This window comes from Agelaius tricolor, unplaced genomic scaffold (assembly GCF_023055355.1).
Source record: "Agelaius tricolor isolate 1412-34295 unplaced genomic scaffold, bAgeTri1.0.p SCAF_25, whole genome shotgun sequence".
NCBI lineage: Eukaryota > Metazoa > Chordata > Aves > Passeriformes > Icteridae > Agelaius > Agelaius tricolor.
The window spans coordinates 2,907,517-2,930,937 of NW_027269285.1; the positions used below are offsets into that span (position 1 = coordinate 2,907,517).

The window sequence follows — 23,421 nt, forward strand, 5'->3', positions numbered from 1 at the left end:
CCCCTCCCGGTCTGGCCCCGCCCCCGCCCCACCCTGGCGCGAAGCGGGCGAGCGGTGCCGCCGCGCATGCGCGCTGGCGTTCCCGCGTGTCGGGGCCGTTCGGGCGGCGGGTGAGCGGAGCCGCGTGGGCCGCGGGTGTCCGGGGCTCCGCGAGGGGCTGGAGCGGGCATTGCCCACCCGGGAATGCCGCTGGGTCTGTCCCGCCTGTGTGCCCCGGAGGGAACGCTGCTCCTGGCAGGTTCTCCGCGTTGTCGCCTCTCCCGTCCGAGAGAGAGGGAGGGCAGGAGGCTGATTTCCCCTTCCATCTCTGGATATTTCTGCAGGAAGCAGACCTAACTTTAAGCTACTGCAGGTTCTGAAGTCAGAAATAAGTTCATTACGTTGAGGTGCTTTGCAGCTTGATGTTTCCTACCTTTTCCCAGTTGCGTTCAGGAAAGAAGATGGCTCATCCCATCCCTCTCCCATTTCCATGCCCAGTCAAGCTTGGAAGTATAAAAGGAGACTCCCTGGAAGCTGACCTGCATGAGTATGTCAGGGAAGGGAACTATGTCAAAGTGAAGAAGCTCCTGAAAAAAGGTAAAAGCTAAGTTTAGACAAGTACTGGAAGAAAATATCTACTTTTTCCTGTATTCTTTTATTTCTGGCAGAAAATTAGCATACTCCGTGTAGAATCCTGTTTTCCAAGTGAAATATGTTAACAAAATGATTTATAGCTGTCCTTTTCCGTTAAGTGGGAATAGTTCTTGAATCAAAAAATGTATTAAACAAGTTAGTTCAAAAGAAAATGAATCTTTTATAAGTAAAGGGCTCATAAGGACATGACTGAGCATTGTAAAACTAAAATTCTGGAAGAGAGCTGTAGGAATATTCTCTTTAAATTGGGTTTTAGTTCGGATTGCCAAATGCTCAGGGTATGGTTAAGACATTAAGCATTTTGACATCCAGATTTGTAGCGACACAGGAACAGGGAATTTTCTACATGAAACCAGATACTCGGTGCAGTTTGGTTTCGGTTTTGGAATCACAAATCTCCGTGGGTTGCGCTGATGCAGAACTGCGCCTTCCCAGGGCGGGGCCGGCGCTTGGCGGCGGGCGCGCCTCTGATTGGCCAGCGGGGGCAGAACATGCAGATCAGGGGGGCGTGTCCCGATCGCCGCCACGCGCGGCCGTTCCGCGGGCCGCGGGCGCTCCCGCGGGGCTCGGGGCGCGCTCCCGCGGCTCGGGCGGGCGCTCGGCGGGGCCGCGGCGGGCGCTCCCGCGGGGGTTTGGGGCTCGCCGTGCGCTGAGCGCGGGTGGCGGCGGCAGGGGCGGTGGCGGCGCGGAGGGTTGGGTTAAGACTATACTTTCAGGGATCATTTCTGTAGTTGGTCACTAGAGGAGAGTGATCTTCCCTGATCGGCGTCACAAGCCACGAGGAGGAGCGAGGTGTTCTCTCCTGAGCGCGAAGCGGGCGGGCGGTGCTGCCTGGGCAGGGGCCGCTCGCCATTGATGACCGTTCCCGGCCTCCGTCGTGGGGCTCGGGAGGGAGAGAACACGGGCTGAGTGGTTTGTGGCCCCTTTTTTTTATCTTGGTCAAAAAATAGAATTCGATGCAGAGGATCTTGAGTTCACCTGCCTGCTGTCCCCTGAATCCTGACCCCAAGTCCCACAGTCGCATGTTCTGAAAGTCCCTCCAGGGATGCGACTCGGCCACTACCCTTGGCAGCTGTGCCCGTGCTCGAGAACCCTTGCAAAGTGAATAATTATTCCCCAATATCAAACCGAAACCTGCCCTGCTGCGACCTGAAGCCGTTTCCTCTCACCCTCTCACTTGTTCCGTGCGGGAGCGACAGACCCCAGCTGCCTCCATCCATCCTCCTTGCAGGCAGCGGCAGGGAGGGTGAAAGTTCCTCCTGAGGCTTCTTTTCTCCAGGCTGAGCCCCCTCCCCATCCCCTCAGGGCTCGGCAGGGAGAGAACACGGCTGAGTGCTTTGTGACCTTTTATTATTGTGGTTAAAGAAAGAATTGGAGAGAGCAAAGTGGCATGAACAATCCTTGTTTAGGGGCATTTCCATCTCTCGCTCTCAACACTCAGCCGGGCTCGTAGTGGGTGATCCTTAGGGAAGGCGCAGCAGCCATACGGATTTAGGTTTTATGACAGTATTCAGACCAATGGTATTCTCGACTCATCTCTTATTGCAGGACAAGGGGACTTTCTTGTTTAAAAGTGCTGCCTCTGATGAACGGGGATGATCACAGAATGGCACGGGACTAAGGGGAACCTGTTCCGGATTTGCCTTTCGTCAGATTTGGAAGTCCGTGTCGGACAGGCTACAAATTCTGATGGGTTTAGGGAGAAACTGCTCCGTGTTGTGCTCTTTATAGCGTCGGTCCGTGGTGCTCGGGCTGAGCGCAGAGATGTAAAGGCCGGACTTTGTTCTTTCTGGTCCATGAATGCCACCCTGAGAGCGTCGGGAGAGGCTGGGAGCCAGCGGAGCGCCCCGGCGGCAACCGTGCCGCGCTGCTGCTGTCGGTACCGGGGCTGTTCTCCTCTGGGGAGCCGGGGCAGCGGCAGCACGGGCGGCGAGGGTCCCTTGTGTCGTGTCGCGACACCTGTGCCAGGCGGAGCTGCGGCGGCAGCGTCACTTCTGGTTCGGGGGGGCAGAACGGGAAGGCGGGGCCGCGCCGGCGCCAGGCTTGGGGCGCGCCTCTGATTGGTCAGCGGGGGCAGAACATGCAGATCAGGGGGGCGTGTCCCGATCGCCGCCACGCGCGGCCGTTCCGCGGGGCGCGGGCGCTCCCGCGGGGCTCGGGGCGCGCTCCCGCGGCCCGGGCGGGCGCTCGGCGGGGCCGCGGCGGGCGCTCCCGCGGGGGTTTGGGGCTCGCCGTGCGCTGAGCGCGGGTGGCGGCGGCAGGGGCGGTGGCGGCGCGGAGGGTTGGGTTAAGACTATACTTTCAGGGATCATTTCTGTAGTTGGTCACTAGAGGAGAGTGATCTTCCCTGATCGGCGTCACAAGCCACGAGGAGGAGCGAGGTGTTCTCTCCTGAGCGCGAAGCGGGCGGGCGGTGCTGCCTGGGCAGGGGCCGCTCGCCATTGATGACCGTTCCCGGCCTCCGTCGTGGGGCTCGGGAGGGAGAGAACACGGGCTGAGTGGTTTGTGGCCCTTTTTTTATCTTGGTAAAAAAAAAATAGAATTCAATGCATAGGATTTTGAGCTCACCTGCCTGCTGTCCCCTGGATCCTGCCCCCAAGTCCCACAGTCGCATGTTCTGAAAGTCCCTCCAGGGATGCGACTCGGCCACTACCCTTGGCAGCTGTGCCCGTGCTCGAGAACCCTTGCAGTGAATAATTATTCCCCATTATCAAACCGAAACCTGCCCTGCTGCGACCTGAGGCCGTTTCCTCTCATCCTGTCACTTGTTCCGTGCAGGAGGGACAGACCCCAGCTGCCTCCATCCATCCTCCTTGCAGGCAGCGGCAGGGAGGGTGAAAGTCCCCCCTGAGGCTCCTTTTCTCCAGGCTGAGCCCCCTCCCTGTCCCCTCAGGGCTCGGCAGGGAGAGAACACGGCTGAGTGCTTTGTGGCCTTTTTTCTTTTTTTTTTATCATGGTCAAAAAACAACGTTCACAGAGCTAAAGGGTCAGCCCTGCGATCTCGCTCCTGGCTGCCTCCTGAATCCTGACCCCAAGTGCCACAAACACATTTTATAAATCCTTCCAGTGCACATTGGAATTTATCCAGCAGGCTGAGCCCCCCCAGCTCCCTCAACTCCTCCTCATCAGATCCGTGACCCTTCCCAAAACCCGTTCCCTTCTCTGGACGCACTCCAGCCCCTCAACGTCCTTCTGTTTGTGCTGGGGCCAAAACTGGACGCCGGACTCGAGGTGCGGCCTCACCAGTGCCGAGTACAGAGGACGGTCACTGCCCTGGTCCTGCTGATCACACAACTGCCGGTACAAGCCACGTTCCACTGGCCCGCTTGGCCACCTGGGCACGCTGCCCGCTCTTGTGCACCACTCTCAAGCGGCATCCCCGGGTCCTTATCCTCCGTGCAGCTTTTGAGCGACTCTCCCCAAATCCTGTAGCGTTGCAGGAGGTTTTTGTGACCTAGTGCCCGTCATTAAGGGACAAAGGAGAGCCCGGAGGCGATTCCGCCTCCCGTGACGCGTCCTGGGCCCCGGCGGCGGCGGTAGCGGCGTCCCCGGCCGAGCAGGCAGGGCAGGGGCAGAGCCGGGCGGGCGCGCCTCTGATTGGCCAGCGGGGGCAGAACATGCAGATCAGGGGGCGTGTCCCGATCGCCGCCACGCGCGGCCGTTCCCCGGGCCTCGGGCGCTCCCGCGGGGCTCGGGGCGCGCTCCCGCGGCTGGGGCGGGCGCTCGGCGGGGCCGCGGCGGGCGCTCCCGCGGGGGTTTGGGGCTCGCCGTGCGCTGAGCGCGGGTGGCGGCGGCAGGGGCGGTGGCGGCGCGGAGGGTTGGGTTAAGACTATACTTTCAGGGATCATTTCTGTAGTTGGTCACTAGAGGAGAGTGATCTTCCCTGATCGGCGTCACAAGCCACGAGGAGGAGCGAGGTGTTCTCTCCTGAGCGCGAAGCGGGCGGGCGGTGCTGCCTGGGCAGGGGCCGCTCGCCATTGATGACCGTTCCCGGCCTCCGTCGTGGGGCTCGGGAGGGAGAGAACACGGGCTGAGTGGTTTGTGGCCCTTTTTTTAAATCTTGGTTGAAAAATAGAATTCGATGCAGAGGATCTTGAGTTCACCTGCCTGCTGTCCCCTGAATCCTGACCCCAAGTCCCACAGTCGCATGTTCTGAAAGTCCCTCCAGGGATGCGACTCGGCCACTACCCTTGGCAGCTGTGCCCGTGCTCGAGAACCCTTGCAAAGTGAATAATTATTCCCCAATATCAAACCGAAACCTGCCCTGCTGCGACCTGAGGCCGTTTCCTCTCACCCTCTCACTTGTTCCGTGCAGGAGGGACAGACCCCAGCTGCCTACATCCATCCTCCTGGCAGGCAGTAGCAGGGAGGGTGAAAGTCCCCCCTGAGGCTCCTTTTCCCCAGGCTGAGCCCCCTCCCCATCCCCTCAGGGCTCGGCAGGGGGAGAACACGGCTGAGTGCTTTGTGGCCCTTTTTCATTTTTTTTTATCATGGTCAAAAAACAATGTTCACGGGGCTAAAGGGTCAGCCCTGCGATCTCGCTCCTGGCTGTCTCCTGAATCCTGACCCCAAGTGCCACAAACACATTTTATAAATCCTTCCAGTGCACACTGGAATTTATCCAGCAGGCTGAGCCCCCCCAGCTCCCTCAACTCCTCCTCATCAGATCCGTGACCCTTCCCAAAACCCGTTCCCTTCTCTGGACGCACTCCAGCCCCTCAACGTCCTTCTGTTTGTGCTGGGGCCAAAACTGGACGCCGGACTCGAGGTGCGGCCTCACCAGTGCCGAGTACAGAGGACGGTCACTGCCCTGGTCCTGCTGGTCACACAACTGCCGGTACAAGCCACGTTCCACTGGCCCGCTTGGCCACCTGGGCACGCTGCCCGCTCTTGTGCACCACTCTCAAGCGGCATCCCCGGGTCCTTATCCTCCGTGCAGCTTTTGAGCGACTCTCCCCAAATCCTGTAGCGTTGCAGGAGGTTTTTGTGACCTAGTGCCCGTCATTAAGGGACAAAGGAGAGCCCGGAGGCGATTCCGCCTCCCGTGACGCGTCCTGGGCCCCGGCGGCGGCGGTAGCGGCGTCCCCGGCCGAGCAGGCAGGGCAGGGGCAGAGCCGGGCGGGCGCGCCTCTGATTGGCCAGCGGGGGCAGAACATGCAGATCAGGGGGCGTGTCCCGATCGCCGCCACGCGCGGCCGTTCCCCGGGCCTCGGGCGCTCCCGCGGGGCTCGGGGCGCGCTCCCGCGGCTGGGGCGGGCGCTCGGCGGGGCCGCGGCGGGCGCTCCCGCGGGGGTTTGGGGCTCGCCGTGCGCTGAGCGCGGGTGGCGGCGGCAGGGGCGGTGGCGGCGCGGAGGGTTGGGTTAAGACTATACTTTCAGGGATCATTTCTGTAGTTGGTCACTAGAGGAGAGTGATCTTCCCTGATCGGCGTCACAAGCCACGAGGAGGAGCGAGGTGTTCTCTCCTGAGCGCGAAGCGGGCGGGCGGTGCTGCCTGGGCAGGGGCCGCTCGCCATTGATGACCGTTCCCGGCCTCCGTCGTGGGGCTCGGGAGGGAGAGAACACGGGCTGAGTGGTTTGTGGCCCTTTTTTTATCTTGGTCAAAAAACAGAAGAATTGGACGAGTTACGCCCTGTGCCGGTGTTACCCCCATCATTCTCCCAGTCGTGCTCAGCACCTCCCGGCTTACAAATGAATTCCAGGTCGGGATTTCATTCCAGATGGGAATTAATTATTTTGAATAGAATCAAAGTAACCGAATGTTGGAAATCACAAAGGTTCCTGACTGGAAAAGGACCTCAGGCATCGCAGAGTTCAGCTCTTAAGGAAATGGCCCATGCAGGGATCGAAGCCATGACCTTGGTGTTAGCAGCACCATGCTCTGAGCAATTACTGAAGAATAATTGACTTATTTATTAATAATAGTCAATAATAATAATTGACTTATTTATTAATAATAGTTAATATTATTAATTAATAGTCAATAATAATAATTGACTAATTTATTAATACGATACCAACAAAACCAATAATAATCATAACAATAAACTTATTTATTAATAAGCAGTAACTGAAGAATAATGGACTTATTTACTAATGCAATAATAACAATCATAATAAAAATAATGATAATAAACTTATTTATTAATAAGTAATTAATAAAGAATAATTGACTTATTTATTCATATTATAATAGCAACAACAATAATAATAATAAACTTATTTATGAATAAGTAATTAATAAAGAATAATTTACTTATTTATCAATTCTGTCCTCCTGTGTTACATGTGCTCATTTATCTCTACTTATATATCCATCATTTGTACTTATACAGATGATTTTTATATATATATATATAGCTCCATATGTATATCTATATTTCCATGTATATATATATATGCTTACATATCCATCTCTCTGATTTAAACAGTACATATAATTCCTTACACAACTCATAAAAGCTCCATTTGTTACTTACAGATCCTTTATTTAAAATCCTTGTGGACATGCAGTTCTTTCCTTATAGAAAGTCACAAAAATATAATTTGCTGGTTTTTTCCCCCTCAATTTCTGCTACTGGATTTTCGTACCTGCAGCAGCTCAGAGCAGTGATGATGAACCACCTGCTTTTATTAAAACAAACAATTTTTTAATTCAAGCAATCTCCACCCTGGAATTTTTGGTTTCCTTGCAGGAATTTTTGTTGATGCTGTGAATTCCATGGGCCAAACCTGTCTGTTCACTGCTGCACTGCTGGGGCTGGGTAAAGTAGTGGATGTGCTGCTGGAATACGGCTCAGATGCCAATCAGTTGAGTATCAAACTTTTTAAAAATTAAAATCAATCATCAAGTTGGTTTAGTCAGTGTGAAACACAACATTCACTGGGCATTTCTTCATAAATGAATGAAATGCTTCATAAATGAATGAAATGCTTGAGATGCACGTTGGTATTTTAACCAAAGCCCCTCAGAGGTACATAAATAAATAATTTTATTTCCTTTAATGAAAAATTATTCTATTTGGGGCACACTAACATTCCAGGAATGCTGTGCTCCTCAGAGGTAAATATAGAAATAATTATATATATATATATATATATATATAGTCTTTATTCTGTTTTTTGGGGCATGAAAGTTGTATTTTAACCAAAGCTCCTCATAGGTAAATATAGAAATCATTTTCTTTTTTTTCGTGGTTTATTCTGTTATTTGGGGGGCACACAAACATTCCAAGAATGCTGTGCTCCTCAGAGGTAAATATAGAAATAATTTTATTTATATATTTTATAGATATATGGTTTATATATTTTTTATATATATATATATATATATATATATATATATATATATATGTATGTATGTGGCGTATATACATATATATATATACACATACATATATATATATACATATATATAATATATATTATATAATATTATATTAATATATATAATATATAAAAGATATTATTATAATATATATATATATATAATAATATAATATTATATTATATAATATTATATATTATGCTTTATTCTGTTATTTGGGGCATGACAGTTGTATTTTAACCAAAGCTCCTCATAGGTAAATATAGAAATAATTTTCTTTTTTTTCTGGTTTATTCTGTTATTTGTGGGGCACACAAACATTCCAGGAATGCTGTGCTCCTCAGAGGTAAATAAAGAGATAATTTTAATTTTTTTTCATGCTTGATTCTGTTATTTGGGGCACACAGACACCCAGGAATGCTGTTTTAATGCTGTTTTAATGCTGTTTTCCCCCTGCTGAACATTTCCTGCCGTTCCCCAGTCGCTGCTATGACGGGAGCACCCCTGTGCATGCAGCTGCATTTTCGGGGAGCCAGAGCATCCTCAGCAAGCTGCTGGATGAGGGAGGAGAGCTCCGGGTCCACGACAGCCAGGGCAGAACCCCCCAGCTCTGGGCTCTGACAGCCAGCAAGGAGAGCAGCGCCCAGGTATGGCTGTGGGTGCTCATTCCTGGCTGCAATATTCATTTCAAACTCCTCCTTTATCACAATGCTCAGGTATGGCTGTGGGTGCTCATTCCTGGATGGAATATTCATTTCAAACTCCTCCTTTATCACAATGCTCAGGTATGGCTGTGGGTGCTCATTCCTGGCTGCAATATTCATTTCAAACTCCTCCTTTATCACAATGCTCAGGTATGGCTGTGGGTGCTCATTCCTGGCTGCAATATTCATTTCAAACTCCTCCTTTATCACAACACTCAGGTATGGCTGTGGGTGCTCGTTCCTGGATGGAATATTCATTTCAAACTCCTCTTCCCTTTTATCACAATGCTCAGGTATGGCTGTGGGTGCTCATTCCTGGCTGCAATATTCATTTCAAACTCCTTCATTTTCACACTCAGGTATTCCTGTGGAAGCCCATTCTTGGCTGGAATATTCATTTCAAACTCTTCCCCTTTATCACAACACTCAGGTATGGCTGTGGATGCTCATTCCTGGCTGCAATATTCATTTCAAACTCCTCTTCCCCATTATCAGAACCCTCAGGTATGGCTGTGGACACTCATTCTCAGCTGGAATATTAATTTCAAACTCCTCCATTTTCACACTCAGGTATTGCTGTGGAAGCTCATTCTTGGCTACAATATTAATTTCAAATTTCAAACTCTTCCCCATTATCACAACATTCAGGTATTGCTGTGGAGGCTGATTCTTGGCTGCAATATTCATTTCAAACTCCTCCATTTTCACACTCAGGTATGGCTGTGGAAGCCCATTCTTGGCTGGAATATTCATTTCAAACTCCTCTTCCCCATTATCAGAACCCTCAGGTATGGCTGTGGACACTCATTCCTGGCTGCAATATTCATTTCAAATTTCAAACTCTTCCCCTTTGTCACAACACTCAGGTATGGCTGTGGAGGCTGATTTTTGGCTGGAATATTCATTTCAAACTCCTCTTCCCCATTAGCACAATGCTCAGGTATGGCTGTGGTAGCTCATTCCTGGCTGCAATATTAATTTCAAACTCTTCCCCTTTATCACAACACTCAGGTATGGCTACAGAAGCTGATTCCTGGCTGGAATGTTCATTTCAAACTCCTCTTCCCCATTATCACAGTACTCAGGTATTCCTGTGGAAGCCCATTCCTGGCTGCAATGTTCATTTCAAACTCCTCTTCACCTTTATCACAACACTCCTCTTATAAAGGAACCTGAAATAACAATTATTGTTCTGATTTTTTTAAGATTTTCCAAGCTTTTTGATGTTTATGTTCTTGTAATGAACTTCCTCGCACACTTTCTGTAAATAACTTATTGTTTTACATTAAATATTTACATTTATTTCTTGTTCTACATTTAAATAACTTTACATTTACATTCCTCTTTTATGGAGGAAGAGAAATTTGGTAGAAATTTGTTGGTTTGTCCAGTGTCATTGGAGAGGCAGCACTTTCACCCTCCAATCCATTGTCACTTTTGGAAATCTGTAAATATTGGAGTCAGAAAATAAACTTCCCTTTTTACCTTAAGAACAACAGTGTTTGTGTGTTATTTCGTGTCCTATAGTGACAACAAAATTTTCCCTGTGATTTTTCCAATTCCAATTGGGTGAAATTTCAAATTTTGTCACCTGTTTGAAGTCAGCTTTTCTTCCTTCATTTTCATCAAATTGATTTTGTGTTAATGCCTTTCTCAAAACGCCCATTTTGATATTACAAGCAACCAGCTATTTCATCCAGTAATCCAGATTTATGAACTTAAAATGGTTCTTTTTCTTCTGAAGCTCTCTATTTTTATTGTTTTTCCTGCCCAGATGCTGGAATTTATCCAGCAGTGCTCACTGCACATGCAGGCTGCCATTTGGAACCTTCCCTCTGACCTGCTCAGGAAAGTTGGCTCCTCCAAGGCCTTGATCTGCAGCCCCTCGAGGTTTGGTGGCCTTGTCCAAGGGTAAGGAGAGATTTTACTTCCATTTTCTGCTATTTTAAAATTAAAATAATTATATATATATATATATAATTTTTACATTTATATTCATTTACTTTCCAACATAATATATTTTTATATATTCATTTTTATATTATATGTATCTATATGTATATTTATTTATTTGTCTATATTATATAGAAATATTTAAATTTTTATATCTATTTTTATTTAAAATTAGCAGGTTCTTACATCTTTCTGACAATAGCAGATTTAAGTCCGCTGTGATTAATTTGATTTCTGTTGTCACAGTTCTAAACAGAAACTTGATAGTTGTAAATATCTGTGTATTAATTAAACATATATATTAATCAAATATATATATAAAAATGATATATCTATAAATTACTATATCTGTTTATTAATTAAACTCTTGAAATCAGCATTAAAAGCCCTGGACTTTAGTAGCATAAAAGTGGTAGCAGGAAATAGTTTGGTTTTTGGCTTTTTAAGGTCACTGCAGATGTTTTTGGGGGTGTTCCCAACTGTTTCAGGAGTTTTTGTGTCAGATACACGTTGGGAACAATAAAAAAGCTGTGCAGGATATACAGTGTGTGTATATGTGTATTAATTGGTTATATTGCTTAAAATAAATAAATAAATAAAATAAAAATCCATCTAAAAATTTTAATGAGCTGCACAATAAATTGGAATTTTAACACCCACATTATATGTGTGGGACCAGTCAAATGCAGGGTTCTGGCAAAAATTCTGCTTTTTTTCCTTCTCTCTCTGTATCCAAGCCTTGGAGTAAATAAATTGCTCTTGTTGCTTTTGGTTTTGGTGTTTAGCAATGCTGAGACTCCTCTGGGGAAATTGCTGAAAGGACAGCCCAGCGTGGCCAAGAACATTTACAGCTTTGGTTTTGGGAAGGTGAGCTGCTGTGGGAGGGATTTTCTCATGGTATTGGAACATTTTCCCCAGAATCTCCTGTTCCTCACAGGAATTAGCCGTGCTATTTTTATTTTTTACTGCATTCTTATTTTTAACTTTTAGTTCATTCTTATTTTCAACTTTTTAACTTTTACTGCATTCTTCTTCCAACTTTTACCGCATTTTTATTTTTACTTTTAGTGCATTCTTCTTTTCAACTTTTGAACTCTTACTGCATCCTTATTTTTAACTTTTAGTGCATTCTTCTTTTCAACTTTACAAGTTTTAGTGTATTCTTAGTTTTTGCTTTTTAAGTTTTAGTGCATTCTTATTTCTGCTGAAAAAGATGGGGGAAAACCCCGTGAAGAGCCCAAATATTCAGGCCCTTGGTGCTTGGTTGGGTTTGGACCAGCAGAAATTCCTATTAAACATCACCTGTGGCATTTCCTGAGGACTGGATCTGCTTTCCCTCTTCCAGCTTCAACGGGAAATTTCAATTTGGGCCCTGATTTTTCAGATTTCATGGTGATGTTTGAGCTGGTTGCACTCAGGGTGTTGATGAGCTTGCTGCATTTTGGGAACTTGTAAGAGCTTAAACGAGAGATGCAGGGCTCCAGGGGCTCTCCAAAATGCAGTTTATTGCATCCAAAATGCAGTTTATTGTATCCAAAATGCAGTTTATTGTATCCAAAATGCAGTTTATTCCATCCAAGAGGTTACAGCAGCCCAGGGTTGTGGGTGACAGAGCTGTGCCCACAGCTGTCAGCTCCAGCTGCAGGCAGGCCTGGAGACCCTTTGGGTTTGGTTACAATGCATTATAGACTTTTCTTTTGGTTACAATGCATTCTATACTTTTCTTTTGGTTACAAATGCATTTTATACTTTTCTTTTGGTCACAATGCATTCTATACTTTACTTTGCATTCTTTTCTTACTTTTCTTTTGGTCACAATGCATTATATACTTACTTTTTTTCTTACTTTTCTATACTTTTCTTTTGGTCACAATGCATTCTATACTTTACTTTGCATTCTATACTTTTGGTCACAATGCATTCTATACTTTTCTTTTGGTTACTTTGCATTCTATACTTTTCTTTTGGTCACTTTGCATTCTATACTTTTCTTTTGGTCACAATGCATTCTATACTTTTCTTTTGGTCACAATGCATTCTATACTTTACTTTGCTGAGCATCTTCATACAGTAGAACCAATCTCTGCCTTAACTTTTATCTCCAGCCTATCATAACTCCTGTAATTACCATATTCATGTCACTGTTCTCCAATCACTAACAGTCAGTACATTACAGTTTAAGCCAGAAGTTGTTTTTCAGTTTTCTTGCAGTGGAAAATTCTGAGACCTTTTTTCTACTGACAACTTTGCTGCCTTGTTTGCCTGTGCTCTCTTCCTGCTTGGTAAAAACATCTTCTTGTTTGGGGTGGGTTTATCCTTTGCTCTAAGCCATAAAACCCCTTCTAACTAACATAAAATACCCTTTGCCTCCTTGGTTATCCAGTGAGACTGGCTCAGCAATTCTTCTCTTCAACATCAAAACTTGCTTCCACCTCTATTCCTTCATCAGACTCCACATTTAAAAATCTTTCTGCCATGCATCCATATCTGTGAGACTTTCTTGTCAAACTTTCATCCCTCCCAGCGGGAACTGTTGCATTTTGCTGTTGCATTTCCCTGCATTTCCAGTTCCACCTGGCAGGCAGTGGCCACCTGGGCTACCTGGCCTCCCTCCCAATTATTGGGGACAGAGACGTGGTTCAGGCTGATGATGAGGCAGCATTTTCTTACCCCGTGGGGCCCTACATGATCATGACCAAGTAAGTGGAATTCAAGAGATTTTTTTTTAGCCCCTCCTTGTGTCTGTTGCAATCACACAGCAAATTGTTGTACCAGTGCTTTGTTTGGGTGATTTCCCATATTTGTTCTGTATTTATTTCCTGCTTGCACCTTGTTTGCTGCTGTTTATTGATTAATATCTGAGTCACACTGATGGCTGAGAGGCCAAGAACAACCCACAAGCAATATTAACCCAATTAAGGCCGATTACTGATGGCAGTGTTTCAGTATTGATCTTTTTTTGTGGTGGGAAATACATTTAGGGTTGCACAGATTGTGTTGTTCAACATTTAATCCTTGTAAATCTTTGTCCAGGATTTCCTCTGCATGACCTGTGCTGAAATGAGACTTGCAAGGGCAGGCTGAGCATTCATTTAAAACCTTGTAATTATTGGTAAAAATTGGTAAAAACACCAATAATGTGGTGTTTTCTAATTACCGTGTGTTAAGCAAGTGGTTGTGTCTCAGTTGACAAATTGGTGATTGAATCTCCCCAAAACTCTGATTTTTGTCACTGATGGTCTTTGGTGAAGGGAATTCCTTGTGGAAGGGGTGGGATTTTGGGCAGTGAACCTTTCCTGCTCCGTCAGCCTTCAGCAGGACGAGTTTATTTATTGTCAGTTTAATAGAGCAAAATTGAAATTCCTGACAGCGGGAGGCAGCACCAGAGCACCACAAAAAATAGCCATATAACTGGGGAAAAAAACAAAAAAAAAACCAACAAAAAACCAAAAAAAAAAAGAGGGAAAACACTGCTGGAAGCATCTGGTGCACATTGCTGTGGTTCTTTGCAGCCTGATGTGGGGAGGCAGCAGGGTGACAGTGAAGGAACTGAGCTTCCAGCCCCAGCAGAGCAGCTGGAAACTGCGCCTGGCTGACCTGCTCCTGGCAGAGCAGCAGCACAGCAGGTGGGGCAGGAGCTGCTCTGGGGTGGGGGGAATGGGATTTACCTGGGAGGAATGGGGTTTGCCTTGGGGGAATGGGATTTATCTAAGGAAGAGTGGGATTTATCTGGGAAAAATGGGATTTAACTCACAGGAATGGGATTTACCTTGTGGGAATGGGGTTTACCTGAGGGGAATGGGATTTACCTGGGAGGAATGGGGTTTACCTCAGGGGAATGGGATTTACCTGGGAGGAGTGGGGTTTACCTTGGGGGAATGGGGTTTATCTTGGGGGAATGGGATTTACCTTGAGGGAATGGAATTTACCTGGGGAAGAATGGGATTTACTTGAGGGGAATGGGATTTACCTTGTGGGAATGGGATTTACTTGAGGGGAATGGGATTTACCTTGTGGGAATGGGATTTACCTGGGGAAGAATGGGATTTATCTGGGAAGAATGGGATTTACCTTGAGGGAATGGGGTTTACCTGAGGGGAATGGGATTTATCTAAGGAAGAATGGGATTTACCTGAGGGGAATGGGATTTACCTGGGAGGAATTGGATTTATCTAAGGAAGAATGGGATTTACCTTGGGGAATGGGATTTATCTAAGGAAGAATGGGATTTACCTGGGGGGAATGGGATTTACCTGAGGGGAATTGGATTTATCTAAGGAAGAATGGGATTTACCTTGGGGGAATGGGATTTACCTCTCAGCAGCGTTACCCTGGGGTTGCACATCTTCCCCAGATCAGAAATACAATTTTCTTCCCACTCCTGATCTTCTAAAATCGAATATTTCAGTTAAAAAAACACATTTACACTGAAATATATTCCAACATTCATGCCATACAGATAAAAGCCCTCAGCAGGGCAGGGCTTCCCTTCTTTCATCTCAGATTTGTTAATTGGATTTTTGCCCTCCCCGTGCAGCAAACTCCGCCACCCTCACTTGCTGCAGCTGATGTCTGTCTGTCTGTCCTGTGACCTGGAGAGAACCCGTCTGGTCTATGAGAGGGTTCACTTTGGCTCTCTCTACAGCATCCTCCATGAAAGGGTAACTGCAATGCTTGCATTTTAAATAATAATTAAATAGTAATTCATCAGAAGTTTAGTGATTGCCATCTTTCCTCGAGAAGGCAGAATCCTCTGTGTGTATCTGAGTTTCTGGTTATTTTTCTTGTTCTTTAAATCAATCACAAATTTTAATTAATTTTTAAAAAAATTTAAATGTAATCAATATTTTAAAATAAATTAATCCATTAAAAAAATAGATTTAAAAAAAAATTTAATCAATTAAAAGTTAAATCAGTTTTGAAAAATTGGAAAATAAAATAGAATATTAAAAATTTGAATTTTTAATTCAAAAATTAATTTAAATTAATTTGATTAAAAATTAATTCAAATTTCAAAAATTTGAATTAAAAAATTTAAATGTAATCATTTTTAAAAACTAATCTATTTTTAAAAATTAAAAAATTAAATTAATATTAAAAATACTTAAAAATTTAAATTTAATCCATTTAAAAAGTTTTAATCCATTTTAAAACTGAAAAAATTAAATTTAAAGGTTAAAAAATTAGATTTTAAAAAAATTTAAATTTAATCAATTTTTTTAGAAAAATGTAGTCAATTTTTAAAAAGTTTAAATCTGTGTTTTATTGTTATCATTTGATATTTTTCTCCTCTTTTTAAGATGTTGTTACTTACCTTATCATCGAGAACAAAAAATAAATTTCCTTTTTCCTCCAATAAATTTCCCTTCTCCACCAAACCATACCCACAAGAACCAACCCTAACTTTCCCCTCATCTCAAGTTTAACCCTGCAGCTTTGGTGGTTTTGGGGTTGTTTTTCGCAGCGAGCCGAGTTCCCAGTGCTGCAGACCGAGACCCTCCTGCACGTCCTGCTGCAGATCCTGGATGCGCTGAGGTTCCTGCACTGCCGGGGCTTCCTGCACCGCTCCCTCTCCTCCTTTGCCATCCAGATCGTGTCCTCGGGGGAGGGCAAGCTCTGCAACCTGGAGCACATGATAGAGAGGTGAGGAACCTCCTCAGGGCTGCTCTGAAACTGGGATTGTGTCAGAACATTCCTCAGAATTCCTCTGGAAATTCCTCTGGAAATTCCTCTGGAATTCCTCTGGCTGCCCTGGAGGGCTCCAGCCCTGCTCAGAGCACAAAGCCCAAGACCCCCCTGTGCCTTTGATTTAGCCCTTGGAAAAACCAGTTACCAACCTTTAGATGAAGAATTACAAGTCAAGAGAGTTGAAGTAGAATAATAGTTCAATAGTTGGTGACGGGGTGAAAAAGAGATTTTTGGGGTTTTTTAGAATGGGGGTTCAGCTTCCTGCACCGCTCCCTCTCCTCCTTTGCCATCCAGATCGTAGATCTGATAGAGAGGTGAGGAACTTCCTCAGGTTTGCTCTGAAATGGGGGGGTTGTGTCAGAACCCAGGAAATTCCTCTGGAAATTCCTCTGACCCCCCTGTGCCTCTGATTTAGCCCTTGGAAAAAACAGCTACCAACCTTTGTACCAAGAATTACAAGTCAAGAGAGTTGAAGTAGAGTAATAGTTAGTCGGTGACAGGGTGAAAAAGAGATTTTTGGGGTTTTTTAGAATGGGGGTTCAGCTTCCTGCACCGCTCCCTCTCCTTTGCCATCCAGATGTGTCCTCAGGGGAGGGCAAGCTCTGCAACCTGGAGCACATGATAGAGAGGTGAGAAATGTCCTCAGGTTTGCTCTGAAATGGGGAGTGGGACATCCAGCCCCTCCTTGGACTGGTGGGAATTAAGTGCCACCAGTCAGATAAGGAGGATTTTTTTTCATCTCAGTATTACTGAAGTTGTCCCCTGGACACGTTGGAAAATAAAATTTTTTTTACAGGTTTTCTGTGTTTTATTTGTGGTCAGTGGTAAAGGGTTGTTTGGAAAGCTCCTGTTGGGAAAAGTTCTGCTTTTTTTGAGGGTTTATTACATTTATTATTATTATTAGTAGTAGTAGTAGTAGTAGTAGTAGTGGTGGTGGTAGTAGTAGTATATTATTTATTATTATTTATTATTTATTATTATCATTATTGCAATAATTATAGTATTATATCATTATGTTATCCTTATTATCATTATCATTATAATATTTTATTTCTATTTTATTTTAATTTTTTAAAAATAAAAATAGAAATAAAATAGTAGTAGTATATTATTTATTATTATTTATTATTATTATCATTATTGTAATAATTATAGTATCATATCATTATATTATCATTATTATCATTATCGTTATAATATTTTATTTCTATTTTATTTTAAATTTTTTATTCTTTTAGGTTTTTGTTTTTTTAATTGTAAAGTTGTTAAAGAATGTGTTGCTTTCCCCAGAAAATCTTTGCCAAAAGACATTTACTGCGCATTTCTATTTGCATTTACTGCAAATAATAATAACAATGATAATAATAACAATGATAATAACAATGACTATTATTATTATTATTATTATTATTATTATTATTATTATTATTATTATTATTATTATTATTTTACTTTATTTAAAAATTATTTGGGGGGGGATGTTAAGTCGTTAAAGGAGGTGTTGCTTTCCCCAGAAAATCTTTGCCAAAAGACATTTACTGCACATATCTATTTGCATTTACTGCAAATATATATTAAAAAATAAATTTTTAAAATTATTTTAGGGAGGGATATTTTTGTAAAGTCCTTAAAGGAGGTGTTGCTTTCCCCGGAAAATCTGCCAAAAGACATTTACTGCACATTTCTATTTGCAGAAATGCCCTGAACCTTTTATGTACTAAACTAAAAGCTGTAGCACACTCAGGTGTTTAATTCCTACACATAACCCTTGCAGTTAAGTGTGTCCTGTGTCCTAATTTCCATTTTTCCCCCTGTTGCAGCAAGGACAGTGGGGAGCACAGTGACCTGACCCGCATCCCTGTCCCAGCCCAGCTGTTCCGCTGGAGCTCCCCTGAGATCGTCCTGGGCAGGCCTGGCACGGTGAAATCTGACATTTACAGCTTCTGTGCAGTGCTGCAGGAGGCCCTGACAGGTCAGAGCTCAACTCTGGGCTGGGATGGTTCAGCTGGAAAAACAAACCGGGCAAAAAAACCCAAATATTAATGACAATAATTGAGATTATTGGGAGCTCCTGTAAAATGTGACCAGAAAACTTAAAATTGTGTGGCTAAGGGATGAAATTGTTGGAGAAAGAAAGTGTTTTTCTGCTGTTTATTTTTCTTCTTCCTACCAGCACAGCAAAACATTCAATTAAGTCTTTTCACTGTTCAAAACCAGCTTGTGCTGCTTTTGTGTTTTTGATCTGTGTGATAACTTAGAGATAAGTTAATGCTACTGTGTTATTGTAGCTGTTATTACAGATAATGCCTGTTCTGCATTCACTCTGACTATTCTGACAGTGAAATGAGAGAAACAATTACCCTAAAAATTAATCCAAATGAAGAATCCAGAGCAGGGTTGTGTGCAGTGTCACTCTCCTCTGGATATTTCTGTCAGCTCCCTTGAAAGCACCCACTGTTGGAATAAGACAGGGAGGAGATGCCAGTGCTTGTTTTTAATTGTAAAATAGGGAATGGACAGGGAATAATGTGATTTTTAAATTTTATTACATTTTATTTTATCACTTTTTTTTTAAATTACATTAGGAAATGATGTATTTTTTTTTAAATTAACATTAATGTGCAGCTGTTGATATAAAATCTGTACCTGTGTCTTGCAGAGAGCCCTCCCTGGAAAGGTGTGGAAGACTCAGCTGTTAAGCAGCTCATCCTTTCAGGGGAGCAGCTGCAAGCAGATGCCAGGCTCCCCCTGCTCTATTATGATGTTGTCAAGTCAGGGCTGGAGCCCAAACAGAGGAACCGCTCCATGAAGCTTCAGGATATTCAATATATCCTCAAAAATGACCTGAAGGTGATTTCCAGCACTCTGATCTTTGATATGTCCATTCAGATTCTGCTTCAGTCTAGAGGAGGTGACCCAGCACCCTCAGAGAAGCAGGCAGAGACACTGAACTGTCAAATGCAATTGTATTTTATTCCTTTTTTTGTTTTGTTTTACAGGACTTGGTTAAATCTGAAAGCGGCCGTGCTGGTGGAGTACCCAAAGCCCAGAGATCTGCTGTCCTTGCAGATGTCAACATCTGCTGGGCATCAGCTTTTAGCTTCCAGAAGAGAACAGTGGAAGTCCAGGAAAGAGAGATGAGCAAGGCTGGTGAGTTCCCTGGGGCAGGATGTCCTTCATGTGCTCCTCACAGCAGCCTGACAGAAATCCCAGTTAAAATGGGAACACTCACAGATTTGTGATGTAGGTTAAAGATAGGAAGCAGCTGGTTTTGGGTTTTAGCTGCCACTTAATGTAGACTCAGGACTCCAAATCTGTTTTGCTCAGGCAGAGTTTTCAGCAGAGGTGTCAAAAGTGGCTCTGGAATTCCTGAATTCCCAAAATTCTCCCCTCAACATGCAAAAGCAGCAGGGCCGTTGGATTTCTGGAGAAATGATTTCATGTTTCCAATTGAATTTTCCAGGTGGTTTTCCTGCCCCCAAGGACTCTGTTTTCCCCAAGGAGAGCAGCGCTGTGGTGCTGCAGGAGGCAGCAGAGCCCCCTGAGCAGGACAGAAGCCTCAGTGTCTGCTCTGAAGTGCAGCCAGGAGCTTCTCCCTGCAGCGAGAGCGATGTGGATGGGAGCCTGTGCAGCTTTGAGATGAATGAAATCCTGGCCAGTTACCCAGAGGATCCCCAAGATTTCCTGGAAGGAGGACCTGGGTCAGGCCAGGCTCCAAAGGATGCAGAAAGGCAGCAGGAGCAAGAGCAGAGCCACTGGGAGGCTGAGGAGGAAGGAGAATCCTCAGGGTCCAGCACAGGCTTCACTGGAGAGGAGGAGGAGGAGGAAGAGGAAGAAGAGGAGGAGGAGGAAGGAGAGGAAAGGGTGAGAGAAGCCCCTGGGCTGTCCCAGGTGAGAGGAGAGGCTGGCAGGAGGCTGAGCAGCCCCTCCCAGAGCGAGCAGCACATCAGCAGGTGCGTCCTGAACCTGAAGATCATGCAGAGCATGGTGCAGCAGGCTGGGCATTCCCTGGGCAGGACTGAGGAGAAACTGGACAGGCTGAAGGCCCTGGCAAGGCAGAGGAGGCTGCTCCAGCAGCTCAGGGTGAATCTGCTCCCCAAGGAAACTTCTAAAGGGAGACACTGGGATGGCTCTGATGCTGCTGCCCAAAACACCAACAAGGCTCTTTCTGGAGTTGATATTTTTTTACACCAGGCCGTGGCTCCACCATCCAGGGACTACATTCCACCTGCAATAACGTGTCAGGCTCCAGGCAGAGACAGCTTCCAGGCTGTTCCCAAGGCAGCCAAGGGAAGAGAGGCACTTCAGAATGAGAAGTGGAAGAGCCAAATTGCAGCCACCCATCGTGATCCAGGCTGCAGCGTGGGCAGGGGGCTGGATGGTGACGTGAGCCCAAACCAGGAGGTGAAGTGTTGGGCAGGGGCCTGGTTATCATTTCTGTCATCCTTAGCAGGGATGGGTGGTGACCAAGAGGAAGGATGAATCTGTCCTTTAAAATGTGCTTTAAATACAGGAATGAAGACAGCTCAGCAGTGCAATTGTGTTATTCCCTCTTTCTCTCCAGTCCTCCCAGGACAACACTGATCCAGGGGCTCAGGGTGGGGATAAAATCCAAATCCTGCACTGAAATGGAGATGGGAATCTCAGGGAAAAGGAGAAATGTTTCTCCTCTTTCTCCTCTTCTCTCAGTGGAGAAATATTTCTGTTTGTGTTGAGGCCTAAGCTCTTATTGGGAAGGGCTTCTGGATCACTTTCATTATTAAATACATGGACCAAAGAGAAAGAGAGAAATCCAATTACATCTCTCTTGTCAGGATAATCTTGACTCATTCAGGTCCACTCATCCCCCTGGAAGTTCCATGTTTTGATTGTCTGCCTGCACCTGAAACCTGCTATCAATCCAGGGCAGAGCTTTTGCTGGAGCTGTCATCCTTTGCCCTGAGCAGAGCAGCTAAAATAAAACTCAGGGATTAAAGTTGGTGCTGTCCTGTTCTGAGGCTGCATCCCAGGCAGCTCAGGCAGTAATTAGCAGCAATTAGCAGAGTGCCCAGTGTGTGCTGAATCATGGCTTGTTGGACTCCTTTCAGCATTTCCTCCCACACGTGTCTGCAAGAAGCCAGAAAAAGTTCAACTTGCAGTGCCAGAGAGGAGCTGATTCACATCCTGCAGCAAGAAGGGAGGAGGAGAAGTGGTGAGTTTTGATCTTATTCATAGAAGAGTTAATTCTGACAGATTCATCTGCAGAGAGAGGCACATCAGGATCAAGGCTGGCATTAAATGTTCCTCAGGAAGGCAAAAGCCATCTGTGCAGAGAGGAGCCTGCTGTGAGTCATTGTCAGCTGCAGAGCTGCTGTGACAGGGCACTTTGTGTTAAAGAGTGCTGGTGAAAATGATTTCACATGCCTTGGGATGGAGGTCAGTGGTCCAAAATGTACCAGTGCCCAAGGAGAGCAATCTGAGCAGATGTTAATGAAAGTGGTTCTCCTCTCTGGGCACAGCCTCCTTCAATTCCCAGCAGAAATGCTTTTTAATGTCATTTCTCTGTGGTTTTAAGCAGGAATGGAAAGCACATGTTGAAATTACCTGGCAAAACTTGTGCAGATTCATGTTGGAAAGAGGGGGACAGACAATTCTTTCAACGTTTGGTCAAATCAGGAAAAACTGCTGCAGTTTTAAAATTAATACATGATGCCTTTGGATCAGAAAAAAACTGTTGGCAAAGGTTAGAACAGAAATATTCCATGGTCAGTGGAGGTCAGGGAGTGGACTCTGGTGGAAGAATCAGTGTCCAGGTGTGAAATTGTGATCCCCTCAATAAAACAATCCCCACATCTCCCATTGTGTGGGTTTGGAGCTGCAGCATCTGCAGCTCTGCTCTGAGATGTACAGCTTGTCTGGTTAATCTGGAATAAACCTAAATAATTATTATCTGTGCTTTCCAAGCTCCTGGCAGCTCAATCTGCTGGTTCTGCTGGGTTGTTAAAAGGCTGAGAGGCACACGTGCTCTAATTGATGTTAAAACAACTTGGAGCCTTTTCCTGGCTGGGGAATACTTGACACAATATGCTCAGGCTCTAAAATAGTTTGTGCATTTCATAATCATTTCTTGCAGGTGCCATTCAAAGCCAAGGGTGGAATTCTGCAGCAAAAAAAGCAGTGAGAAGAGGAAGGTGATGCAGTCAGGATGGAGGAGTGAGTAAATCAGTGTTAAATCAGTGTTAAATCAGTGTTAAATCAGTGTTAAATCAGCATTAATATCAGAAATCTTGCTGCAGTGCAGTGCATTAAACTCAGCACACGAGGAAAGGTCTCTGTGCTTTAATTGCTGAAGATCTGTAAAGTTGTTCTTGGGTGGAATCCAAGTGAGTGGGATCCTGTGTCTTGCACATTCTGGGCATAAAACAATCCCAGGCACGTTGAGGTGGTTTGGTTTCTGGAGCTGGAGGGATTTCCAGCCTGGTTTTGGGCAGTGTGAGGATTCAGGGAGGGCAGGGATGGCAGTGCCCAGTGGATGGCAGCACGGGCATGGATAATAGAGAATCCAGCCAGCAAAACCTGTTCTGTAGAGACTTGTCTGTACCAATTTGTGCAGGTTTTAAAATTTCAAAAATTTTATTTCTATTTAAAATAAAAGGAAGCTTTTAGCTCTTTTCATGACAAAGGCTGTGGTGCTGCCGGCTCTAACCTTTGCATTTCCAAATGCAAATTTTCCGAATTTCCACACTGCAGGCACAGTGAAGCACAGGGGATGCTCTCTGAAGGTCCAGATTCCAGGTGTGAAGTGGTAATTTTGGGGTTTTTTTGTGCAGTTGAAGTCAAGCAGATGGCCAGGAGAGCGGCCTCGGGTCGGCTGGGGCTCAGCTGTCCCTACCCTGGCAGTGAATGCGGAGCTGAAAGCGCCCAGGAGATGCCCCAGGAGGGCCCTGCTGGAGCCCCCGGAGGGCAGGAGCAGCAGAGCTGTGGGTGGCAGCCAGCTGAGGCTGCTGAGCCCTGGGACAGTGAGGACAGGACTGACTCTGGGGACAGTGACCTGGAGCCTGCCCCCAGGACTTCCACCGCAGGTGAGGCTGGGACATGGTAAAATGCTCCGTTCTCTTCTTGTCCCCTTCCATTTCCA

At 45.5% G+C, this 23,421-nt stretch overlaps 1 protein-coding gene and 4 non-coding genes across 5 annotated transcripts in view; all 5 read left to right on the top strand.

Annotated features, from left to right (window-relative positions):
• The first annotated feature begins 440 nt into the window (after positions 1 to 440).
• TEX14 (testis expressed 14, intercellular bridge forming factor) overlaps positions 441 to 23,421 on the top strand; it is a 35,818-nt gene continuing 12,837 nt past the window's right edge. The window contains exons 1-16 of the mRNA XM_071447873.1: positions 441 to 576; positions 7,328 to 7,442; positions 8,441 to 8,606; positions 10,438 to 10,574; positions 11,402 to 11,483; positions 13,185 to 13,315; positions 14,129 to 14,242; positions 15,154 to 15,277; positions 16,081 to 16,259; positions 18,125 to 18,276; positions 18,964 to 19,154; positions 19,304 to 19,454; positions 19,768 to 20,708; positions 21,392 to 21,495; positions 22,417 to 22,496; positions 23,114 to 23,365. Of these exons, the coding sequence (XP_071303974.1) occupies positions 441 to 576; positions 7,328 to 7,442; positions 8,441 to 8,606; positions 10,438 to 10,574; positions 11,402 to 11,483; positions 13,185 to 13,315; positions 14,129 to 14,242; positions 15,154 to 15,277; positions 16,081 to 16,259; positions 18,125 to 18,276; positions 18,964 to 19,154; positions 19,304 to 19,454; positions 19,768 to 20,708; positions 21,392 to 21,495; positions 22,417 to 22,496; positions 23,114 to 23,365 (3,055 nt within the window). The remainder of the gene's footprint in view (positions 577 to 7,327; positions 7,443 to 8,440; positions 8,607 to 10,437; positions 10,575 to 11,401; positions 11,484 to 13,184; positions 13,316 to 14,128; positions 14,243 to 15,153; positions 15,278 to 16,080; positions 16,260 to 18,124; positions 18,277 to 18,963; positions 19,155 to 19,303; positions 19,455 to 19,767; positions 20,709 to 21,391; positions 21,496 to 22,416; positions 22,497 to 23,113; positions 23,366 to 23,421) is intronic.
• On the top strand, positions 1,334 to 1,547 carry LOC139600222 (small nucleolar RNA U3). Its single transcript, XR_011682448.1, has one exon. It is a non-coding gene; the product is annotated as a small nucleolar RNA U3 (small nucleolar RNA).
• LOC139600233 (small nucleolar RNA U3) lies at positions 2,923 to 3,136 on the top strand. Its single transcript, XR_011682458.1, has one exon. It is a non-coding gene; the product is annotated as a small nucleolar RNA U3 (small nucleolar RNA).
• LOC139600234 (small nucleolar RNA U3) lies at positions 4,459 to 4,672 on the top strand. Its single transcript, XR_011682459.1, has one exon. It is a non-coding gene; the product is annotated as a small nucleolar RNA U3 (small nucleolar RNA).
• LOC139600235 (small nucleolar RNA U3) lies at positions 5,996 to 6,209 on the top strand. The gene has a single exon (XR_011682460.1). It is a non-coding gene; the product is annotated as a small nucleolar RNA U3 (small nucleolar RNA).